At 45.4% G+C, this 22604-nt stretch overlaps 1 protein-coding gene across 3 annotated transcripts in view; it reads left to right on the top strand.

Moving 5' to 3' along the window:
* The first annotated feature begins 19338 nt into the window (after positions 1-19338).
* The window catches only part of LOC143805480 (uncharacterized), a 37654-nt gene continuing 34388 nt past the window's right edge, over positions 19339-22604 (top strand). Inside the window, exons 1-3 of one of the 3 annotated variants that reach the window (XM_077284912.1) lie at positions 19339-19472; positions 21474-21994; positions 22079-22259. In XM_077284912.1, the coding sequence (XP_077141027.1) occupies positions 21476-21994; positions 22079-22259 (700 nt within the window). In that variant the 5' untranslated portion in view covers positions 19339-19472; positions 21474-21475. Of the gene's footprint in view, positions 19473-21473; positions 22260-22604 lie in introns of all 3 variants that reach the window. The other 2 variants (XM_077284922.1, XM_077284903.1) reach the window with 2 other exon arrangements.

Raw genomic sequence — 22604 nt, 5'->3', positions numbered from 1 at the left:
GATGAACTAGATTCAGCAAAGTGAGGCCCAATAGTCTAAATAGCAGAAAATAGATAGTAGACTATGCGGTTAGCAGAAAACCCTACAAAAACATCCACGCTGAACATTCAAGAACCCCCACACCGACTGACGGTGTGGAGGGAGAATATCAGCCCCCTAGAGCTTCCAGCGAGTCAGAAAATCAAATGTAAAGCAAGCTGGACAAAAACACTGAATAATGCAAACGATCCAAATTGTACAAAACAGACTTAGCTTTTTTTGCATGAGGCAGACTGAAAGGAATCCGGAGGAGACCATATAGGTCTGGATACAACGATGCCAGGCAAGAGACTGAGTCCAGAGGAGACTTAAATAGGGAACACCCGCTGCTTAACGACACAGCTGGAGCTCAGGCCTGCAACAAGACATGCCTAACACAATACCGTTGGTGACCACCAGAGGGAGCCCAGAAACACAGTCACAACAGTACCCCCCCTTGAGGAGGGGTCACCGAACCCTCACCAAGACCCCCAGGGCAATCAGGATGAGCAGCGTGAAAGGCATGAACCAAATCAGCCGCATGAACATCAGAGGCGACAACCCAGGAATTATCCTCCTGACCATAGCCTTTCCATTTAACTAAATACTGGAGTTTCCGTCTAGAGATACGAGAATCCAGAATCTTCTCCACCACGTACTCCAACTCGCCCTCAACCAAAACCGGGGCAGGAGGCTCAACAGCAGGAACCATAGGCACCACGTACCGCCACAACAAGGACCTATGGAACACATTATGAATAGCAAATGACGCTGGAAGGTCCAAGCGAAAAGACACCGGGTTAAGGATTTCCAAAATCTTATAAGGACCGATAAAGCGAGGCTTGAACTTAGGAGAGGAGACTTTCAAAGGAACATGCCGAGAAGACAACCAAACCAAATCCCCAACACGAAGTCGGGGACCCACACCGCGGCGGCGGTTGGCAAAACGTTGGGCCTTGTCTTGTGACAATTTCAAATTGTCCACCACATGGTTCCAAATCCGCTGCAACCTATCCACCACAGAATCAACCCCAGGACAGTCAGAAGGTTCAACCTGGCCCGAGGAGAAACGAGGATGAAAACCAGAGTTGCAGAAAAAGGGTGAAACCAAGGTGGCAGAACTAGCCCGATTATTAAGGGCAAACTCGGCCAGTGGCAAAAAGGTAACCCAGTCGTCCTGATCAGCAGAAACAAAACATCTCAAATAAGTCTCCAACGTCTGATTAGTTTGCTCGGTCTGGCCATTAGTCTGAGGATGAAAAGCCGACGAAAAAGACAAATCAATATCCATCTTAGCACAAAAGGATCGTCAGAATCTGGACACAAACTGGGATCCTCTGTCAGATACAATATTCTCAGGGATGCCATGCAAACGAACCACATTCTGAAAGAACAAAGGGACCAAATCAGAGGAGGAAGGCAACTTAGGCAAGGGCACCAAATGGACCATTTTAGAAAAACGATCGCACACCACCCAGATGACAGACATCTTCCGAGATACCGGAAGATCCGAAATGAAATCCATGGAAATGTGCGTCCAAGGCCTCTTTGGGATAGGCAAGGGTAAAAGCAACCCGCTGGCACGAGAACAGCAAGGCTTAGCCCGAGCACAAATCCCACAGGACTGCACAAAAGAACGCACATCCCGCGACAAGGAAGGCCACCAAAAGGACCTAGCCACCAAATCTCTGGTACCGAAAATCCCAGGATGTCCCGCCAACACCGAAGAATGAACCTCAGAAATAACTCTGCTGGTCCATCCATCAGGGACAAACAATCTCTCAGGTGGACAACGATCAGGCCTATCAGCCTGAAATTTTTGCAGCCCTCGTCGCAAATCTGGGGAAATGGCAGACAAAATCACTCCCTCTCTGAGAATACCAGCCGGCTCAGAGACTCCCGGAGAGTCAGGCACAAAACTCCTAGAAAGTGCATCAGCCTTCACGTTCTTCGAACCAGGCAGGTACGAGACCACAAAGTCAAAACGGGAGAAAAACAACGACCAACGAGCCTGTCTAGGATTCAGGCGCTTGGCAGACTCGAGGTAAATCAGATTTTTATGATCAGTCAAGACCACCACACGATGTCTAGCTCCCTCGAGCCAATGTCGCCACTCCTCAAATGCCCACTTCATAGCCAACAACTCCCGATTACCAACATCGTAGTTCCGCTCAGCAGGCGAAAATTTCCTTGAAAAGAAGGCGCATGGCTTCATCACGGAGCCATCAGAACTTTTTTGCGACAAAACAGCCCCTGCACCAATCTCAGAAGCATCAACTTCAACCTGGAAGGGAAGAGAGACATCCGGCTGGCACAAGACTGGCGCTGAAGTAAACCGACGCTTCAGCTCCCGAAAGGCCTCCACGGCCGCAGGAGACCAGTTCGCAACATCAGAACCCTTCTTAGTCATATCCGTCAAAGGTTTAACCACGCTGGAGAAATTAGCGATAAAACGACGGTAAAAATTAGCAAAGCCCAAGAACTTCTGCAGGCTCTTAACAGACGTGGGCTGAGTCCAGTCATGAATGGCACGGACCTTGACTGGGTCCATCTCCACAGTAGAAGGGGAAAAAATAAAACCCAAAAAAGAAACCTTCTGTACCCCACCATCACATCTTTAATGGCTTCAGAAAGACCATTTCTAAAATTTGCGGCCAGTGCACACTCATTCCATTGAGTAAGCACGGACCATTTCCGAAATTTTTGGCAATATACCTCAGCTTCGTCCTGACCCTGAGAGATAGCCAGCAACATTTTTTCAGCCTGATTTTCAAGATTAGGCTCCTCATAAAGCAAACCAAGCGCCAGGAAAAACGCATCAACATTCACCAATGCAGGATCTCCTGGCGCCAGAGAGAAGGCCCAATCCTGAGGGTCGCCGCGCAAGAAGGAAATAACAATCTTAACTTGCTGAGCGGAATCACCAGAGGAACGAGGTTTCAGAGACAGAAACAATTTACAATTATTCCTAAAATTCAGGAATTTAGATCTATCTCCAAAAAACGGCTCAGGAATAGGTATTTTTGGTTCAGACATAGGGCTATGGATAACAAAATCCTGAATGCTTTGCACCCTAGCAGCAAGCTGATCCACACTAGAAGTCAGAGTCTGGACATTCATATCTGCAGCAGAGTTTCAGCCACTCAGAGAAAAAGGGGATTGAAGAAGCTAGGCAAACTGCAGCAAAAAAAAAAACAAAAAACTCAGAACTTCTTTTTAATCCCGCTTCTGCGATGCATTAAACATTTTCTTTTGGCCTGGCATTCTGTTATGATCCCAATGGCAGAGGATCTCTGATATTCCGGCAAGATAGCAAAAATATAAATACTGCTCTAGGGAGGTGGAAACTGGGCTAACCGCATACCTGATCCTAACACGAACAACTAAAAGTAGCCGGTGAACGTGCCTACGTTGGTTCTAGACGTCTCGAGCCAGCCGGAGAACTGACTACCCCTAGACAGAAAAAATAAGACCTCACTTGCCTCTAGAGAAATTGAACCCCAGAGATATAGAAAGCCCCCAACAAATAATAACGGTGAGGCAAGAGGAAAGCACAAACGTAGAGATGAACTAGATTCAGCAAAGTGAGGCCCAATAGTTTAAATAGCAGAAAATAGATAGTGGACTATGCGGTTAGCAGAAAACCCTACAAAAACATCCACGCTGAACATTCAAGAACCCCCACACCGACTGACGGTGTGGAGGGAGAATATCAGCCCCCTAGAGCTTCCAGCGAGTCAGAAAATCAAATGTAAAGCAAGCTGGACAAAAACACTGAATAATGCAAACGATCCAAATTGTACAAAACAGACTTAGCTTTTCTTGCATGAGGCAGACTGAAAGGAATCCGGAGGAGACCATATAGGTCTGGATACAACGATGCCAGGCAAGAGACTGAGTCCAGAGGAGACTTAAATAGGGAACACCCGCTGCTTAACGACACAGCTGGAGCTCAGGCCTGCAACAAGACATGCCTAACACAATACCGTTAGTGACCACCAGAGGGAGCCCAGAAACACAGTTCACAACAGTTGCAGTCTCTTTACCTCTTTACTGAAGGCTTCAAGGTCCTCAATCCAGAGTACGGTTAACAGGGCTGCAAGAGACCGGCCGGTCTGATGGCACCTCCAGAGTTCCCTTTACAGGTGGAAATCTGTGCCTACCTTCTAGCGCCTGTGTGTTGTAGTACTTACCCGGTGAGCACCACGGGATAGTCCTCACAACTGTTGTGTCTGTTTCTGATGTTATTTCCCACAATTTATGTCTGTTCTGATGTTCTTCTCTGTCCCCCAGATGATATGGATAGGACGCACCCGTATGACGGGAAGGCCTGGAGTTCTTCCGGGACCCTAGCGTCGCCCCTCTCCCACAGTTGCCCCCTATGTCTTCTTAGGTGATTTTGGTGAGATAGCCAACCTAAAATCAACTGTCCTGCCTCTGTTTGAAGTATTGCTTGGAGTCTAATACTTCCTCGGCGTTCTGGCCACCGGCTATATGCCTCAATAGGATGTTGCCTCAATCTTATAGCACGATTCCTACTGGTGTCATCTCCTTTTTGCTTTGATCTCGTTTCTCACTCTCCACAATAAACCTCGCTTCTTGTCCTTTCTTGAGATACTGCCGCGATGTAGTGCAGGTGCGGTTCCTTAACGTTCTTTCCTGTTCGCTAGGCCTCTGTCAGGATCCCACCCCTGACAGGGACCCCCCTGAATCTTCCCCTGCAACACCCTCTGCCACAGGATGTTGCTTGGTTCCAACCCAGTCAGCTTTCTGTCTAACTTTCTGTCTAACCCCCAGTTTTACCAGATTGTGAGGAGTGGCCTAATACATAGCGCCCTTAGCTCCCCCTGGAGGCCAGACTATGAAGTGTATTGGTGTCTGTGATACCTGGTCAGGTGAACTCCTTCAGTGCCATCAGACGTACCATCACTCCCCTTAGCGGTGGAGCATCAGTACTGCAACGACCAGGTCTCTGGGGCGCTGCAAAAGCATTAAGACCCTTATTAAACAGGAGGTCCAGTCCTCAGTATCGGCCCATTCCCAGACCTTATTACCGCAGCCTCCTCCTCCTAAAAAGAGAAAATTGACGGCTGTAGAGTCGGATTCAGACTCTGGCGAGTTACGTACTTCTGACTCTGAGGATAGGTGGGAGAATGAGGGCTCTACTTCCAACCCTAAAGAGGATAATAAAAAATATTATTTTTCCTCTGAAGACATACGGGAATTAATTAGTATGGTCAGGGGGACAATGGGGGTTAAGGAAGAGGAGGTAAAGCAGTCAGTACAGGATGAAATGTTTGGGGGCCTTAAACATAGAAAGCTAAAGGAATTTCCTGTGCATGAAAATGTTCAGAGCCTCATTCTTCATGAATGGGAGTTCCCCGAGAAAGGACTTAGCGTTCCATCTGAATTAGAAAAATCGCTTCCCGTTAGACGGAGACATCTCTCTTTGGGATACCCCGAAGGTAGACGTACAGGTTTCTAGATTGATGAAAAAAACAGCCCTCCCATTTGAGGACTCATCTCAGCTCAGGGACCCCATGGACCGGAAAATTGAAAGTCTGCTAAGGAGATCTTGGGATACTTCCACTAACCTCCTTAAAACAAACATAGCATCTACCTGTGTTGCTAGGTCTTTTTTTCACTGGCTCTGTACCCTAGAGGATTACCTTACCCAGGGAACTTCTAGGGAGGTGATTCTTGATTTCCTTCCCCTTCTCCAGAAGGCCACGGGATACCTTGCTGATGCCTCGGCAGAATCGGTTCGAGTGGCAGCCAAATCTGCAGTCCTTTCCAACTCAGCCAGGAGAGCCCTGTGGCTGAAATCCTGGAGTGGCGACATTACATCTAAAGCGAAACATTCCATTTCAAGGTCACTATTTGTTTGGCCAAGCCCTTGACGATATATTAGACAAGGCCACAGGCAAAAAGAAAGCACTTCCTGAACAGAGGAATCCAAAAAAATGTTTTTTGGTCCCTCAAAAGATCAAACTTCTCAAAGAGAATTCAAAGGGAAAGGCAAAACGGGCCTCTGGAATTATCCAAAAGGGGAAAGGGCAGAAATATCCTTGTCCCCCAGACCCAGCAGACCCCTGACAAACAGTGACTACTCTCGGTGTGTTGGGGGCGACTCTCGAACTTTATCCACCAATGGCGGTCCATCTCCTCAAACCAGTGGGTACTCAGTACCATTCAAGATGGATTAAAACTAGAGTTCCAGAGTCCTCCCCTTGGCGCCTAAGGATTACCCCATTACAAAATCTCTATCCCCGGGACGCATTTCTTTCTGGCCTTCAGGAATTACTCCAAGCAGGAGTGATTTCCCCAGTACCCCAACAAGAGATTGGCAGGGGCCACTATTCTCGCCTTTTTCTAATCAAAAAACCTTCAGGGAAGCACAGAATAATTATCAACCTGAAACCCCTAAATCGGATAATTTCATACAGAAGATTCAAGATGCAGTCAATCAGGTCAGTGATTCCCATGATTGGTCAAGATTGGGTGATGGCTACGATAGATTTGAGGGATACCTTTTATCATGTTCCCATCCATCAAAAATTCAGGAAGTTCCTAAGGTTTGCAATTTCCCAGGGCCATCAGATCACTCATTATCAGTTCAACGCCCTACCGTTCGGAATCTCGCCAGCACCTCGTGTGTTCACAAAGATCATGACGGAGGCAGTGATTTTAATTCGGCTTCAAGGGATTTGCATTATACCATACTTGGACGACATGCTCATTGTCGCTCCATCTATTTCCCTTCTAAACACAGATGTAAGAAGGACTCTAGAAATCCTGGAATCCTTGGGTTGGATTCTGAAATGGGAGAAATCAGATCTGATTCCCTCCACAAAAAAAGAAATTCCTAGGGGTCCTACTGAATTCCGAATTAAGGAAATCCTTCCTGCCCAGAGAGCGCCAGCTCAATCTGGTACAGAGGATAGCACAATACAGAAGCCTGAAGGCTCCCACTCTGCGGCACTCCATGTCCATTCTGGGGTCCTTAACATCTTGCATCCAGATGGTATCATGGGCCCAAGCCCATACAAGAGCCCCTCAGACACAAGTACTCTCATCCTGAGACAGACAGCAGAACTACCTATCCAAGAAAATTCCTCTTCCCAATCATGTCAGGATATCCCTGGCATGGTGGCTGTGTCACTGGAGCCTCCAGCAGTTCCCTCCAAAGATTCTTACATCAGATGCCAGTCAGAGGGACGAGGAGCCATAGTGGAGAAATCTAATTTCCAGGACATATGGTCCCCAGATTTCAGAGCCAGCTCATCAAACTTCAGAGAACTGAAGGCGGTGAAAGAGGCCTTGAAAGCAGCATCGGCTCTTGTCCAGGGTCACCATGTGCGCATATACTCCAACAACATGACCACAGTAGCGTACCTCCGTCACCAAGGGGGCACGAAATTTGCAAAATTAAAGTCACTGACTGCAAGAATTTTTTCCTGGGTGGAAAGACACCTCCTGTATATCACAGCGGTCCATCTAAAGGGATCTGCCAATACACAAGCAGACTTTCTCAGCAGAAAGGATGTGCATCCGGGGGAATGGTGCCTAGATCAGGTAGTCTTCCTCTCTCTACTATCTCGATGGGGGATCCCGGATGTAGATTTATTCGCCAGCAACCAGAATGCAAAACTAGAAACATATTTTTCCCTAAACAGGGCAGACAGAGTACGGGGCTTGGATGCTTTCTCTCACCCCTGGGGGTTCAACCTTGCCTATGCCTTCCCTCCAATCCCGATTCTGTCAAAAACGCTACAGAAAATCTGATCTGAGCGGGTCACTACTATCCTGATCGCCCCCATGTGGCTGGGAAGAAGCTGGTACAGCGCACTGTTGGACATGGCCCAGGAGGGTCCACTACTACTGCCTTAGAAGAAGACCTTCTTCACCAGGGTCCCCTGTTACATCCAAACCTACACAAGTTGAACCTTGTGGCATGGCTACTGAGGCCGAGATACTAAAAGCAAGAGGCCTTTCCTATGAAGTAATTTGAACTCTTCCTGAGAAGCAGGAAACCTGTAACTAACGCCATTTATGGCAAAATCTGGAAGAAATTTTCATCTTGGTGTTCCCCAAACACTCCAGACCCATTCCACCCAAATATTGCTCAAATCTTAGATTTCCTCCAGAAGGGTCTCGATATAGGTCTTAGGCCTAGTACCCTAAAGGTTCAGGTCTCAGCACTTAGTTCTTTCTTTGACCAGAACTTAGCCAACCATCATTGGATAAAACGCTTCATGACCTCAGCCAGTAGAATTCGTCCCAGAGTTCATAGTCGCACTCTTCCTTGGGACCTAAATCTGGTACTTAATAGCTTAACGCAAGATCCATTCTAACCTTTATCGGGAACTTCTTTAAAGGTTCTTACCCTCAAAACTGTCTTTTTAGTGGCAATTACCTCCGCTAGACGTATAAGAGAATTACAGGCCCTATCCATGCAGGAGCCTTACTTATCGGTAAGAACAGATAGTATAGTCCATAACAATAAGGAAGAATCCTTCCACACCCTGGATGTCCGAAGGGTGGTTCTTTATTACCTTTAGCAGACCGAGAGTTGGAGGATTGATCGGAATTTATTTATCCAACAATCAGGAAGGAACAGAGGCAAGAAGGCGGCAAAAAACACAATCGCCAATTGGATCAAGCAAGCCATATTTCTCGCATACTCATCTCAGAATCTATCTCCTCCTTCATCAGTAAAGGCCCACTCTACTCGATCAGTGTCAACATCATGGGCAGAGAGAGGAGACGCATCTACGGAGCAGATATGCAGAGCCGCCACCTGGTCTTCGGTCCATACGTTCACCAGGCATTACAGACTAGACTTTAACAGATATTTAACATTCGGCAGAAGAGTTCTGCAGGCTGTTGTCCCTCGGTGAGAAATTAAATTGTGTACTACTCCTATGCTGGTGTCGTGGAAGGTGACTGGAGAAAATAGAATTAGTCTTACAGATAATTTGGATTCTAGGAACCTTCCACGACAGCACTAATTTCCCTCCCTATTGATGATCCTTTTTGAATTGTTCCTGCACTTGAGTGGTAATTATACATGCTACTGTGTCCAGAAAAAACACTGGTGGTTGCAGGAAGGGGAAGGTATTTAACCTCTTTGTGTTTCCTGTCCCCCATTAGGGCTGGGAGACATTCTCCTATGCTGCTGTCGTGGAAGGTTCCTAGAAACCGAATTACCAGTAAGACTAATTCTATTTTTAAGCTCTTTCTGAAGATTTTGATATTTTGTGCGCAATAATTCCTGGGAAAGGCAAAATAACATGTATACCTTGGTGTTGACTGAACATGTGTAACCCTAATAATTCAGGATCCGCTGAGCTGGCTGTATAAGTCGGAAAATGTGATAAATGAAAGGACGTGTCTAAACATAAAAAACATTGATACTGAAGGTGAAGCCCCGGGATATCAAACCTGACAGATCTCATCTGATACCAGGTAACTAAACAGATCTTTAATGCTAATGTAATAGTTATAAATGTTGCAAATATATTAGATGGGGGAAGTGCTGAGCCTCGTGGATATCACACTATTGTGATATCCTGGGAATTTTAATGAAGAATTAGATGACATGATGGGAACTGTGGAGCGATGAAGTTATCTGGGATTGTATCACACAAAACTGGATATAGTGACTTCTGAATGGCATGATATAAGCTTATCCAGTGATAGTGTCTGCTGAGCTGTTACATCTAAGCCTAAGTGGGTATTCCCATACCTTGAACTTACATTTATGGCATATGCCATAAGTTTCCGAGATAGGAATAACCCTTTAAGGTTCCAGAACAGCTTAGATCTTCTTCAACTGTCCCAAAAATAAAAAGACTCATTTCAGCTGAGGTTTCATATGTCCTCAGTGGGGAAAAAAGGAGGGAGAAAGCTGTTGCCAGACAACACTCATGGTGACTTTTCTGCCATGGAAAGAAAAGGATCAGGCCTTAAACTGCCAAATCAGTATCTCCATGAGTCTAAAGCCCCCCCATACAGTTTAGAAAGCTACTGTACATATGCATACTTTTTCCACCCCTCTATGGGCATTAGCTTCATTGTTCTGCGCAGGTGTCGGTGAGTCACTGCTTCTTCAGTACTTCAGTAGCAGTGACTTGCTGGCGCCTGCGCAAAAGAACAATGAAGCCAACGCCCATAGAAAGGTGGAAAAGGTTTGCATAATCGTGGTATTACAGGGCACAGACGCGGTATTCTGACGCCCATTGTAGAAGGGAAAATGTCCCTATCTTAAAAAAAAAATTAGTAGATGGAGCTAGGAAATTACAGGCCAGTGAGCTTTACTTCTATACCAGAAAAGATATTTGAACAAATTAATAGTCATTAATCAGCTTGTATGTAAGTACTTGGATAAGAATACAGTAATTGACCAGAGCCAGCATGGGTTTGCAGCAAGCAAGTTATTCCAGACTAATTTTAATTTCCTTTCATGATGGAGTCACTAACTGGGTGAATCAGCGAAATGCAGTAGATATAGTATATATCAACTTCAGCAAAGCATTTAATAAAGTATCTCATACTATCCTTATTGAAAAAATTACCAAGTATGGGATTAGCAAGGCTATGGTTGGGTGGATTCATAACTAGCTCAGTGATAGTACTCGAAGAGTGGTAATAAATGGTTGTACATCAAATTAGGAGAGTGTTTCATGTGGGGTACGACAAGGCTCTGTCCTGGCCCCAGGGTTGTTCAACATTTTTATAAATAATTTAGATAAGGAAACTGAAGGTAAACCAATCAAATTTGCAGATTATCTACTTAAGCTTGAACAATGGGCAATGACTAACAGAATGATATTTAACAGGGAGAAATGTAAGACATCTGGGCAAGAAAAATGAAAACTACATCCACAGAATGGGAGGAATAGAACTAAGCAACAGCACGTATGAAAAAGACTTGGGTATACTAATAGATCACATACTGGACATGAGTCAACATGTGATGCAGCAGCAAAAAAAGGCAAACACAGTTCTTTGATGTATTAAAAGAAGCATAGAGTCAAGATCATGTAAAGTAGTTATCCCCCTCTATTCCTTCTTGGTCAGACCTCAGCTGGAATACTGTGTCCAGTTCTGGGCACCACATTTTAAAAAAGATATTGAAAAACTGGAGCAAGTTCAGAGAAGAGCTACCAGGATGGTGAGTGGACTGCAAAGTAAGTCCTACAAGGAACGATTAAAGGATCTGGGAATGTTTAGCTTGTAAAAAAAAAAAATGCTAAGAGGAGACTTAATAGCTGTCAAAAAAATATCTGAAGGGATGTCATAGTGTAGAGGGATCATCCTTATTCTCATTTCCACATGAAAATACGAGAGGCAATGGGATGAAACTGAAAGGGGGAAGATACAGGATATTAGAAAAAAAATTTCGACAATGAGGGTGAGCAACGAGTGGAACAGGCTGCCATGAGAGGTGGTGAGTTCTCCTTCAATGGAAGTCTTCAAACAGAGGCTGAACAGGTATTTGTCAGAGATGATTTAGTGAATTCTGCATTGAGCATGTGTTGGACATGATAGCCCTGCAGGTCCCTTCCAACTCTAACATTTTGTCATTCTATGATATTGGGCCTAAATACATTGTTGAGTTTGGCCATCTTTAATCTAATATGTATGAAGTTCTTTAGATACCACAGCTCAGCAGACACTATTACACATAATAGGCTTTGATACACAGACCCATTGGTGCTCATAGCGCCACATTTGCAATGTTACATGGGAGCAGTACATGACAGCTTGGCTTTTTGTAAACTGTATAGGAAAGCATAGTCGGCTGCAATTTTCTGTTTATGTCACCCGATGTATATACACACTGTTCAAAAAATAAAGGGAACACTTGAGCAACATAATGTAACTCCAAGTAAATCACACTTCTGTGAAATCAAACTGTCCAGTTATGAAGCAACACTGTTGTGCAAATGGAAAAGACAACAGGTAGAAATGATAGACAATTAGCAAGACACTTCCTATAAAGGAGTGGTTCTGTGGGGGGTGGCCACAGACCATTTCTCTGTTATCATCCTTTTTGGCTGTTGTTCTGATCACTTTTGCAATTTGTCATTTCTCTCACCCTTAGAGGTACTGTACAGTAGTATCATGAGATGATGTCTCCTGAACCCACAGAAGTTGCTCAGGTAGTGCAGCTCATTTAGGATGGCCCATCAATGCGAGCTGTGGCAAGAAGGATATCTGTGTCTGCAGCACATTGTCCAGAGCATGGAGCAGTCACCAGGAGACGAGACAGGCCAGTACACCAGGAGACGTGGAGTGGGCCATAGGAGGGCAACTGTTATGACCCCAGTGGACAGGGTCTCAGAGGAACGTGTAAGTCTGCGAGATTCAAAAATCCAGCTCATAGGGCTGTGGTAACTGGGTTGACCAAATAGCTACTCCTAACGCCAACACTAGAAGTAGCCGGGGATCATGCCTATGGTGATCGCTAGATGACTCGCGCCAGCCGGAGAATCTAACTACCCCTAGGAGAAGAAAACAAAGACCTCTCTTGCCTCCAGAGAAAGGGACCCCAAAGCAAGATACAAGCCCCCCACAAATAATAACGGTGAGGTAAGAGGAAATGACAAACACAGAAATGAACCAGGTTCAGCAAAGAGAGGCCAGCTTACTAATAGCAGAATATAGCAAGATAACTTATCTGGTCAACAAAAACCCTATAAAAATCCACGCTGGAGATTCAAGAACCCCCGAACCGTCTAACGGTCCGGGGGGAGAACACCAGCCCCCTAGAGCTTCCAGCAAAGGTCAGGATACAGATTGGAACAAGCTGGACAAAAATACCAAACAAAACAAAAGCAAAAAGCAAGGAAGTAGACTTAGCTTGAAATACAGGAACCAGGATCATAGGACAAGAGCACAACAGATTAGCTCTGATTTCAACGATGCCAGGCATTGAACTGAAGGTCCAGGGAGCTTATATAGCAACGCCCCTGAACTAACGGCCCAGGTGAGGATATAGGAAAAGACAGAAGCTCCAGAGTCAAATCACTAATGACCACTAGAGGGAGCAAAAAGCAAAATCACAACAGTACCCCCCCTTAGTGAGGGGTCACCGAACCCTCACCACGACCACCAGGGCGATCAGGACGAGCGGCGTGAAAGGCACGAACTAAATCGGCCGCATGAACATCAGAGGCGACCACCCAGGAATTATCTTCCTGACCATAGCCCTTCCACTTGACCAGGTACTGAAGCCTCCGCCTGGAGAGACGAGAATCCAAGATCTTCTCCACCACGTACTCCAACTCGCCCTCAACCAACACCGGAGCAGGAGGCTCAGCAGAAGGAACCACAGGCACAACGTACCGCCGCAACAAGGACCTATGAAACACGTTGTGGATAGCAAACGACACAGGAAGATCCAGGCGAAAGGATACAGGATTAAGGATTTCCAATATCTTGTAAGGACCAATAAAACGAGGTTTAAATTTGGGAGAGGAAACCTTCATAGGAACAAAGCGGGAAGAAAGCCACACCAAATCCCCAACACGTAGTCGGGGACCCACACCGCGGCGGCGGTTGGCAAAGCGCTGAGCCCTCTCCTGTGACAACTTCAAGTTGTCCACCACAAGATTCCAGATCCGCTGCAACCTATCCACCACAGAATCCACCCCAGGGCAGTCAGAAGGTTCCACATGACCCGAAGAAAAACAAGGGTGGAAACCAGAGTTGCAGAAAAACGGCGAAACCAAGGTGGCGGAACTAGCCCGATTATTAAGGGCAAACTCAGCCAACGGCAAGAAGGTCACCCAATCGTCCTGATCAGCAGAGACAAAACACCTCAAATAAGCCTCCAAAGTCTGATTAGTTCGCTCCGTCTGTCCATTAGTCTGAGGATGGAAAGCAGACGAAAACGACAAGTCAATGCCCATCCTACTACAAAAGGATCGCCAGAATCTGGAAACGAACTGGGATCCTCTGTCTGACACAATATTCTCAGGGATGCCGTGCAAACGAACCACGTTCTGGAAAAACACAGGAACCAGATCGGAAGAGGAAGGCAGCTTAGGCAAAGGAACCAAATGGACCATCTTGGAGAAGCGATCACATATCACCCAGATAACAGACATGCCTTGAGACACCGGAAGATCAGAAATGAAATCCATGGAGATATGTGTCCAAGGTCTCTTAGGGACAGGCAAGGGCAAGAGCAACCCGCTGGCACGAGAACAGCAAGGCTTAGCTCGAGCACAAGTCCCACAGGACTGTACAAATGACCGCACATCCCTAGACAAGGAAGGCCACCAAAAGGATCTGGCCACCAGATCTCTGGTGCCAAAAATTCCTGGGTGACCTGCCAACACCGAGGAATGAACCTCGGAAATGACTCTGCTGGTCCACTTATCAGGCACAAACAGTCTGTCAGGTGGACAAGAATCAGGCCTATCAGCCTGAAATCTCTGCAACACACGTCGCAGATCTGGAGAAATAGCTGACAAGATAATACCATCCTTAAGAATACCAACAGGTTCAGCGACTCCAGGAGCATCAGGCACAAAGCTCCTGGAAAGAGCATCGGCCTTCACATTTTTTGAACCTGGTAAATACGAGACAACAAAGTCAAAACGGGAGAAAAACAATGACCAGCGGGCCTGTCTAGGATTCAGGCGTTTAGCAGACTCGAGATACATCAGATTTTTGTGATCAGTCAAGACCACCACACGATGCTTAGCACCCTCGAGCCAATGACGCCACTCCTCAAATGCCCATTTCATGGCCAACAACTCCCGATTGCCCACATCATAATTTCGCTCTGCAGGCGAAAACTTCCTAGAGAAAAAGGCGCAAGGTCTCATAACAGAGCAACCAGGGCCTCTCTGCGACAAAACGGCCCCTGCTCCAATCTCTGAAGCATCCACCTCAACCTGAAAGGGAAGCGAGACATCAGGCTGGCACAAAACAGGCGCCGAAGTAAACCGACGTTTCAACTCCTGGAAAGCCTCCACGGCAGCAGGAGCCCAATTAACCACATCGGAGCCCTTCTTGGTCATATCCGTCAAAGGTTTCACAATGCTAGAAAAGTTAGCGATAAAACGACGGTAGAAGTTAGCGAAACCCAAGAACTTCTGAAGACTCTTAACTGACGAGGGCTGAGTCCAATCAAGAATAGCTCGGACCTTGACTGGGTCCATCTCCACAGCAGAAGGGGAAAAAATGAACCCCAAAAAGGGAACCTTCTGTACACCAAAAAGACACTTTGAGCCCTTGACAAACAAAGAATTTTCACGCAAAATTTTAAAGACCATCCTGACCTGCTCCACATGCGAGTCCCAATTATCAGAAAAAACCAGAATATCATCCAGATAAACGATCAAAAATTTATCCAGATAGTTCCGGAAAATGTCATGCATAAAGGACTGAAAAACTGAAGGGGCATTAGAGAGCCCAAAAGGCATCACCAAGTACTCAAAATGACCTTCGGGCGTATTGAATGCGGTTTTCCATTCATCCCCTTGCTTAATGCGCACAAGGTTGTACGCACCACGAAGGTCTATCTTGGTAAACCACTTGGCACCTTTAATCCGGGCAAACAAGTCAGACAACAGCGGCAAAGGATACTGAAATTTGACAGTGATCTTATTTAAAAGCCGATAGTCAATACAAGGCCTCAAAGATCCGTCCTTTTTAGCCACAAAAAAGAATCCCGCACCAAGAGGGGAAGAAGACGGACGGATGTGTCCTTTCTCCAGAGACTCCTTGATATATGAACGCATAGCGGTATGTTCAGGTATCGACAGATTAAACAGTCTTCCCTTAGGAAATTTACTGCCTGGAATCAAATCTATTGCACAGTCACATTCCCTATGAGGAGGCAATGCACTGGACCTGGACTCGCTAAAGACATCCTGATAATCAGACAAATACTCCGGAACTTCCGAAGGCGTAGAAGAAGCAATAGACACAGGCAGGGAATCCTCATGAATACCACGACAGCCCCAACTAGACACTGACATAGCCTTCCAGTCAAGGACTGGATTATGGGTCTGTAACCATGGCAGCCCCAAAACAACCAAATCATGCATTTTATGTAGAACGAGAAAACGTATCACCTCGCGGTGTTCAGGAGTCATGCACATGGTAACCTGTGTCCAATACTGCGGTTTATTTTCTGCTAATGGCGTAGCATCAATACCCCTAAGAGGGATAGGATTTTCTAATGGTTCAAGAATAAAACCACAGCGCTTAGCAAATGAGAGATCCATAAGACTCAGGGCAGCACCTGAATCTACAAACGCCATGACAGGATAAGATGACAGTGAGCAAATCAAAGTTACAGACAGAATAAACTTAGGATGCAAATTACCAACGGTGACAGGACTAACAACCTTAGATATACGTTTAGAGCATGCTGAGATAACATGTGTAGAATCACCACAGTAGTAGCACAAGCCATTCCGGCGTCTATGAATTTTCCTCTCATTTCTAGTCAGGATTCTATCACATTGCATCAAATCAGGTGTCCGTTCAGACAACACCATGAGGGAATTTGCGGTTTTTCTATCACATTGCATCACATCAGGTGTCTGTTCAGACAACAACATGAGGGAATTTGCGGTTTTGCGCTCCCGCAACCGCCGGTCAATTTGAATAGCCAGGGACATGGTATCATTCAGACCTGTGGGAATGGGAAAACCCACCATAACATTCTTAATGGCCTCAGAAAGGCCATTTCTAAAATTAGCGGCCAGTGCACACTCGTTCCAATGTGTCAGCACGGACCATTTCCGAAATTTTTGGCAATACACCTCAGCCTCGTCCTGGCCCTGAGACATAGCCAGCAAGGCTTTCTCTGCCTGAATCTCAAGATTGGGTTCCTCATAAAGTAAACCGAGCGCCAGAAAAAACGCATCAATATCAGCCAATGCCGGATCTCCTGGCGCCAACGAAAAAGCCCAATCTTGAGGGTCACCCCGTAAGAATGAAATAACAATTTTTACTTGTTGAGCAGAGTCTCCAGACGAACAAGGTTTCAGGGACAAAAACAATTTACAATTATTCCTGAAATTCCTAAACTTAAATCGGTCTCCTGAAAACAGTTCAGGAATCGGAATCTTGGGTTCAGACCTAGGATTTCTGGTAACATAATCTTGTATACCCTGCACACGAGCGGCAAGCTGGTCCACACTTGTAATCAAGGTCTGGACATTCATGTCTGCAGCAAGCTTAAGCCACTCTGAGGTAAAGGGGAAAAGAAAAAAAAAAAAAAAAAAAATGAGAGAGGGAAAAAAAAACTCAAAATTTTCTTTCTTATAATCCCACTTCTGCAATGCATTAAACATTTAATACTGGCCTGGCATACTGTTATGACCCCAGTGGACAGGGTCTCAGAGGAACGTGTAAGTCTGCGAGATTCAAAAATCCAGCTCATAGGGCTGTGGTAACTGGGTTGACCAAATAGCTACTCCTAACGCCAACACTAGAAGTAGCCGGGGATCATGCCTACGGTGATCGCTAGATGACTCGCGCCAGCCGGAGAATCTAACTACCCCTAGGAGAAGAAAACAAAGACCTCTCTTGCCTCCAGAGAAAGGGACCCCAAAGCAAGATACAAGCCCCCCACAAATAATAACGGTGAGGTAAGAGGAAATGACAAACACAGAAATGAACCAGGTTCAGCAAAGAGAGGCCAGCTTACTAATAGCAGAATATAGCAAGATAACTTATCTGGTCAACAAAAACCCTATAAAAATCCACGCTGGAGATTCAAGAACCCCCGAACCGTCTAACGGTCCGGGGGGAGAACACCAGCCCCCTAGAGCTTCCAGCAAAGGTCAGGATACAGATTGGAACAAGCTGGACAAAAATACCAAACAAAACAAAAGCAAAAAGCAAGGAAGTAGACTTAGCTTGAAATACAGGAACCAGGATCATAGGACAAGAGCACAACAGATTAGCTCTGATTTCAACGATGCCAGGCATTGAACTGAAGGTCCAGGGAGCTTATATAGCAACGCCCCTGAACTAACGGCCCAGGTGAGGATATAGGAAAAGACAGAAGCTCCAGAGTCAAATCACTAATGACCACTAGAGGGAGCAAAAAGCAAAATCACAACAGGCAACAACAGGACAACTACCTCCTCCATTCTACAAGGGGGAACATGAGGAGCAGTGCCAGATCCCTGTAAAATGACCTCCAGCAGGCCACTAACATCCAATGTGTCTGCTCATATTGTCAGAAACAGACTCCATGAGGATGGTATGAGGGCCCGATGTCCACAAGTGGGTGTTGTGTTTAGAGCCCACTACCATGCAGGGTGATTGGCATTTGCCAGAGAACACCAACATTGGCAGATTCAACATTGGCACTGTGTGCTCTTCACGGATGACAGCAGGTTCACACTGAGCACATGTGTCAGACATGACAGAGTCTGGAGACACCATGGAAAACGTTCTGCTGCCTGCAACATCCTCCAGCATGACCAGTTTGGCAGTGGGTCAGTAATGACGTGGGGAGGTATTTCTTTGGACGGCCACACAGCCCTCCATGTGCTAGCCAGAGGTACCCTGACTGCCATTAGGCACAGGGATGAGATCTTCAGACCCATTGTGAGACCATTTTCAGGTGCACTGGGCCCTGACTTCTGATGCATGACTTGTTCCCCAGACCTGAATCCAATCAAGCACATCTGGGACATCATGTCTTAATCCATCCACCAACGCCACATTGCACCACAAACTGTCCAGGAGTTGACTGATGTTTTAATCCAGGTCTGGGAGGAGATCCCTCAGGAGAACATCCACTGCCCCATAAGGAGCATGCCCAGTTGTAGGGAGGTCATACAGGCACGTGGAGGTCACACACACTACTGAGCATCGTTTCCTTGTCTTGAAGCATTTTCACTGAAGTTGGATCCGCCTGTAATTTGATTTTCCACTTTGATTTTGAGCATCATTCCAACTCCAGAACTCCATGGGATATTAATTTTGATTTACATTGAATCATTTTTATGTTTTATTGTTCTCAACGCATTCCGTAATGCGTAATGAAACGAATAAAGGTTTGCAACTGGAATATTTCATTCAGTGATATCTAGTATATGGGATTTTAGTGTTCCCTTTATTTTTGCGAGCAGTGTATATTACATAATGGGTATCCCATTATCACATATGAGAGTCTTAGATACATCACCTAATAATGTGAGGAATGTAGTGCTGTGCAGATCTTTATGGCTCATGTTACCACTCATAAAGTTTTTGCATCTTCAATAGCTGAAGTTCAGATTCAGTAACGAAGTATATTTTCCCTTTTAACCATTTCATGCCCGAGGCAGTCTAATCAGGGCAGTGACTCTCCTGACACACCCAGCTATATGATTCCTTGTGCACAATCCTCCTTCCAGTGTACGACCTTATAGACTGTGCGGACATCAACCTCTCCCAGCAGAGCAGTTCCCAAGCCACACAAGGTAAGGGCGAAGGATGGAATTGAGGGAAAAAGAGGGCTGGGGTGTCCATAGAGAATAGATCCATATCCACACTTACGGTATATGCTGACTGTCCAGTGTGACAACATATCACTTATATAGTATTAGCAAAAATCCAAGAACTCGCTCATCAAACTAAATGATAATTTATATATTTAATATTTAAATATATTATTTAATATAGCAGAATTTTGCTTTTGATAGAGGTTATTTGCAGTCCTATGTAACATCACAAATAACAGTGATAGCATGGAGTACAAATAATGTACTAGATGTGACCTGCAGTCCTATGTAACACCACAGATAACACGGTGATACCCCTCGAACATCTTTACAAAAAAGGACTCTGCGGTCCTGGCCCCTGTCGCAATAGAAATTTTACCTGGTTACATAAGTTATGCTATAATTCTTGTACCCATGTGTGTATTATACCATTTATTATGTTCTGTGATGTGTGAGAGAATAATTCGGAATCTGGGACTAGAGGACACTGTATGAATAGTGGTAAAAAAAATGGTTAAAAGGTTTGTCTCAAGTTCATAAATAGGTACATTTGCAAAAAACACTGTGCAATTTACCTTTTATTAAAACTCCTAATCAGTTCTGATGAAGAGAGCGATTTTTAATTCCATAGTGTACAGCCCATCGCCTGCTACATCTTTTATCTCACCCTAAAGCTGGATTCACATGTACACCGTTCAGTAGATGTGTGCAGTGCTGTGTATGGGAAGCATCATGGCAACTAGTCTTCTTCCACCAGCTCAGATTCAACTGCAAATTAAGAGGTAGATCCTGCAGAGGGTAAAACTACTGGAAATGCAGCAGGACACAAGTCATAATGTTCAGAAATAAGGTGATTCCTCATGTACGCAGAAAGGACAACTTATTCTGAAGAGTTACTTGAAAGTTTATTTATCCTTTTGAAGTCGGTAAATGTAAAGTAATGCACCAAGGCTGCAGTAATTGTATTGCTGCATACACATTAAATGGAAATCTACTTAGGACTACAGAACAGGAGAAGGACTTGGATATTCCACGTACCAATAAGCTGAGCAGCAGTAATCAATGCCAGGCAGCAGCTGCAAAAGCAAACAAGATTTTAGGGTGTACATTTTGTGGCTCTAATGTATTGTTACCCCTCTATAAATCACTTGTGAGGCCACATCTAGAACATGGGATCCAGTTTTGGGCTCCACATTCTAAAAATAATATTGCAAGGCTAGAGTCAGTTCATAGGTGGCATTTAGATTATTACATGGTATGGAAGGTCTCTCCTATAATGAGAGGTTAGAAAAGTTATTTACAGTTAGACATGTCAGACTGTGTAATGACCAATTGCAAGAGGTAGAATGGTGTAAAATTTACACTGTAAATTGAAGCTTATAAGCTCCAATGCAAAAACATATGACAATGACCCCCAATCATTACTGTTTTCATATGGGCCAAAAAGATCTTTTGGCCCCCACTATGGTCCAGGACCTGGGTGTGACTGCAAGCCTTGTACCCATTATAGTAATGGCAGATACTATATTGGCATTTAGGCCGCGGTCACACTTGCAACTGCAATGCGAGAAACTCGCATCAATACCCGGCACTGCCGCCAGCACTCGGGACCGGAGCGTTCAGTTGCATAGAAATATACGTAGGCGCACACTCCGGTCCTGAGTGACGGCGGCAGTGCAGGGTATTCGTGACCGAGTTTCTCGCATCGCAGTTGCAAGTGTGACCCCGGCCTTAGAAAGAGGCTGGATGCTTTTTTCATAGCAAATCATATTGAGGGTTACAAATAATCAAGAGATTATATACAATTGATCGAGAAAGGTTCAACTTGATGGATCTGATCACTTTTGTAATGTATGTAACTGTGTGATCATCAAGAACGGCCTGGAATTACCTTAGCATTTTTTGATCCATCAACATGTGAATTAATATAAGATATATTGAGGACATTGGTGTTTAACTTTTCCTTTTTTCCTTTTTCAGAAATGTCAAGTGTGGATGCAGAAGTTGAGGCTCCACCAGCCGTGTCTTGTAACATGATACCAGCTTCTCAGGCTGAAGCATCATCCCCTGAGAAGGATGCATCAGTGGAAACTGATGCCCCTGCAGGGGACAGTAAATCTTCACCTACAGAAAATGAAAATGTAGCCGAATCAGATGTCACTGTGTCTGGAACTACAGAGAGTGAGGCTCCACCAGTGGACACTGAAGCTCAATCTGTGGCTGAAGAGCCTCCATCTGTAGACAACGTAGCTTCATGCAAAGATAGTGAGGCTCCATCTGTGCCTGATAAGCCTCCATCTGTAGAAAACGAGGTTCCACCCAAAGAGGATGAGGCTCCACCAGTGGCTGATGAGGCTGCTAGTATAGAGAATGAGGCTGCGGCAGTAGACAGTGGAGCTTCATCTGTGGAGAATGAGGCTCCATCCAAGGACTCTGAGGTTCCTGCTACAGAAAATGAGGCTGCATCGGTGGCCACTGAGGCTCCAACTGCAGACACTGAGGCTCCTGCTGCAGACACTGAGGCTCCTGCTGCAGACACTGAGGCTCCTGCTGCAGACACTGAGGCTCCAACTGCAGACACTGAGGCTCCAGCTGCAGATTCCGAAGCTTCATCTGTGTCAGCTGAAGCATCATCCACAGAGAGTGATCCTCCAGCCAAAGAGAAGGAAGCCCCATCAGAGGCCATTGAAGCTACAGCCACAGAGACTGATTCCCCATCAGCACAAAATGATGCACCATCAGCAGAAAATGAAGTACATTCAACTGGTAAGTCTGATATACAGGGTTGTGACGAGAAGCCAAGCACTTGTCTTCTTATGTGACCAGAAGAATTTATGAGTGGATCTATTAAAAAGTTTCTTCACTTTAGAGAATCCATGCTTGTTGGAAAGCTCCTTTTAATCATGACGTTGCTGGGACCACTAGCAATCAGCTATAATCTGTTGTTCCACTTTTCTGCAGCGCCTCCACAGAGGAAATAAAGAATTACTCATGGTCCATTAAATTTACTAGGTTGTCTGTGTAATGTATGACAGGACAGGTCTCCAGAGCAAGGGTCACTCTTTGTAACTACTCTCAGTTCTAGCCACAAGTGGGACCTCTTTCGGAATT

The sequence above is a fragment of the Ranitomeya variabilis genome, chromosome 1, assembly GCF_051348905.1.
Source record: "Ranitomeya variabilis isolate aRanVar5 chromosome 1, aRanVar5.hap1, whole genome shotgun sequence".
In the NCBI taxonomy this organism is placed as follows: Eukaryota; Metazoa; Chordata; class Amphibia; order Anura; family Dendrobatidae; genus Ranitomeya; species Ranitomeya variabilis.
This window is presented reverse-complemented; position numbering and strand designations above follow the sequence as displayed.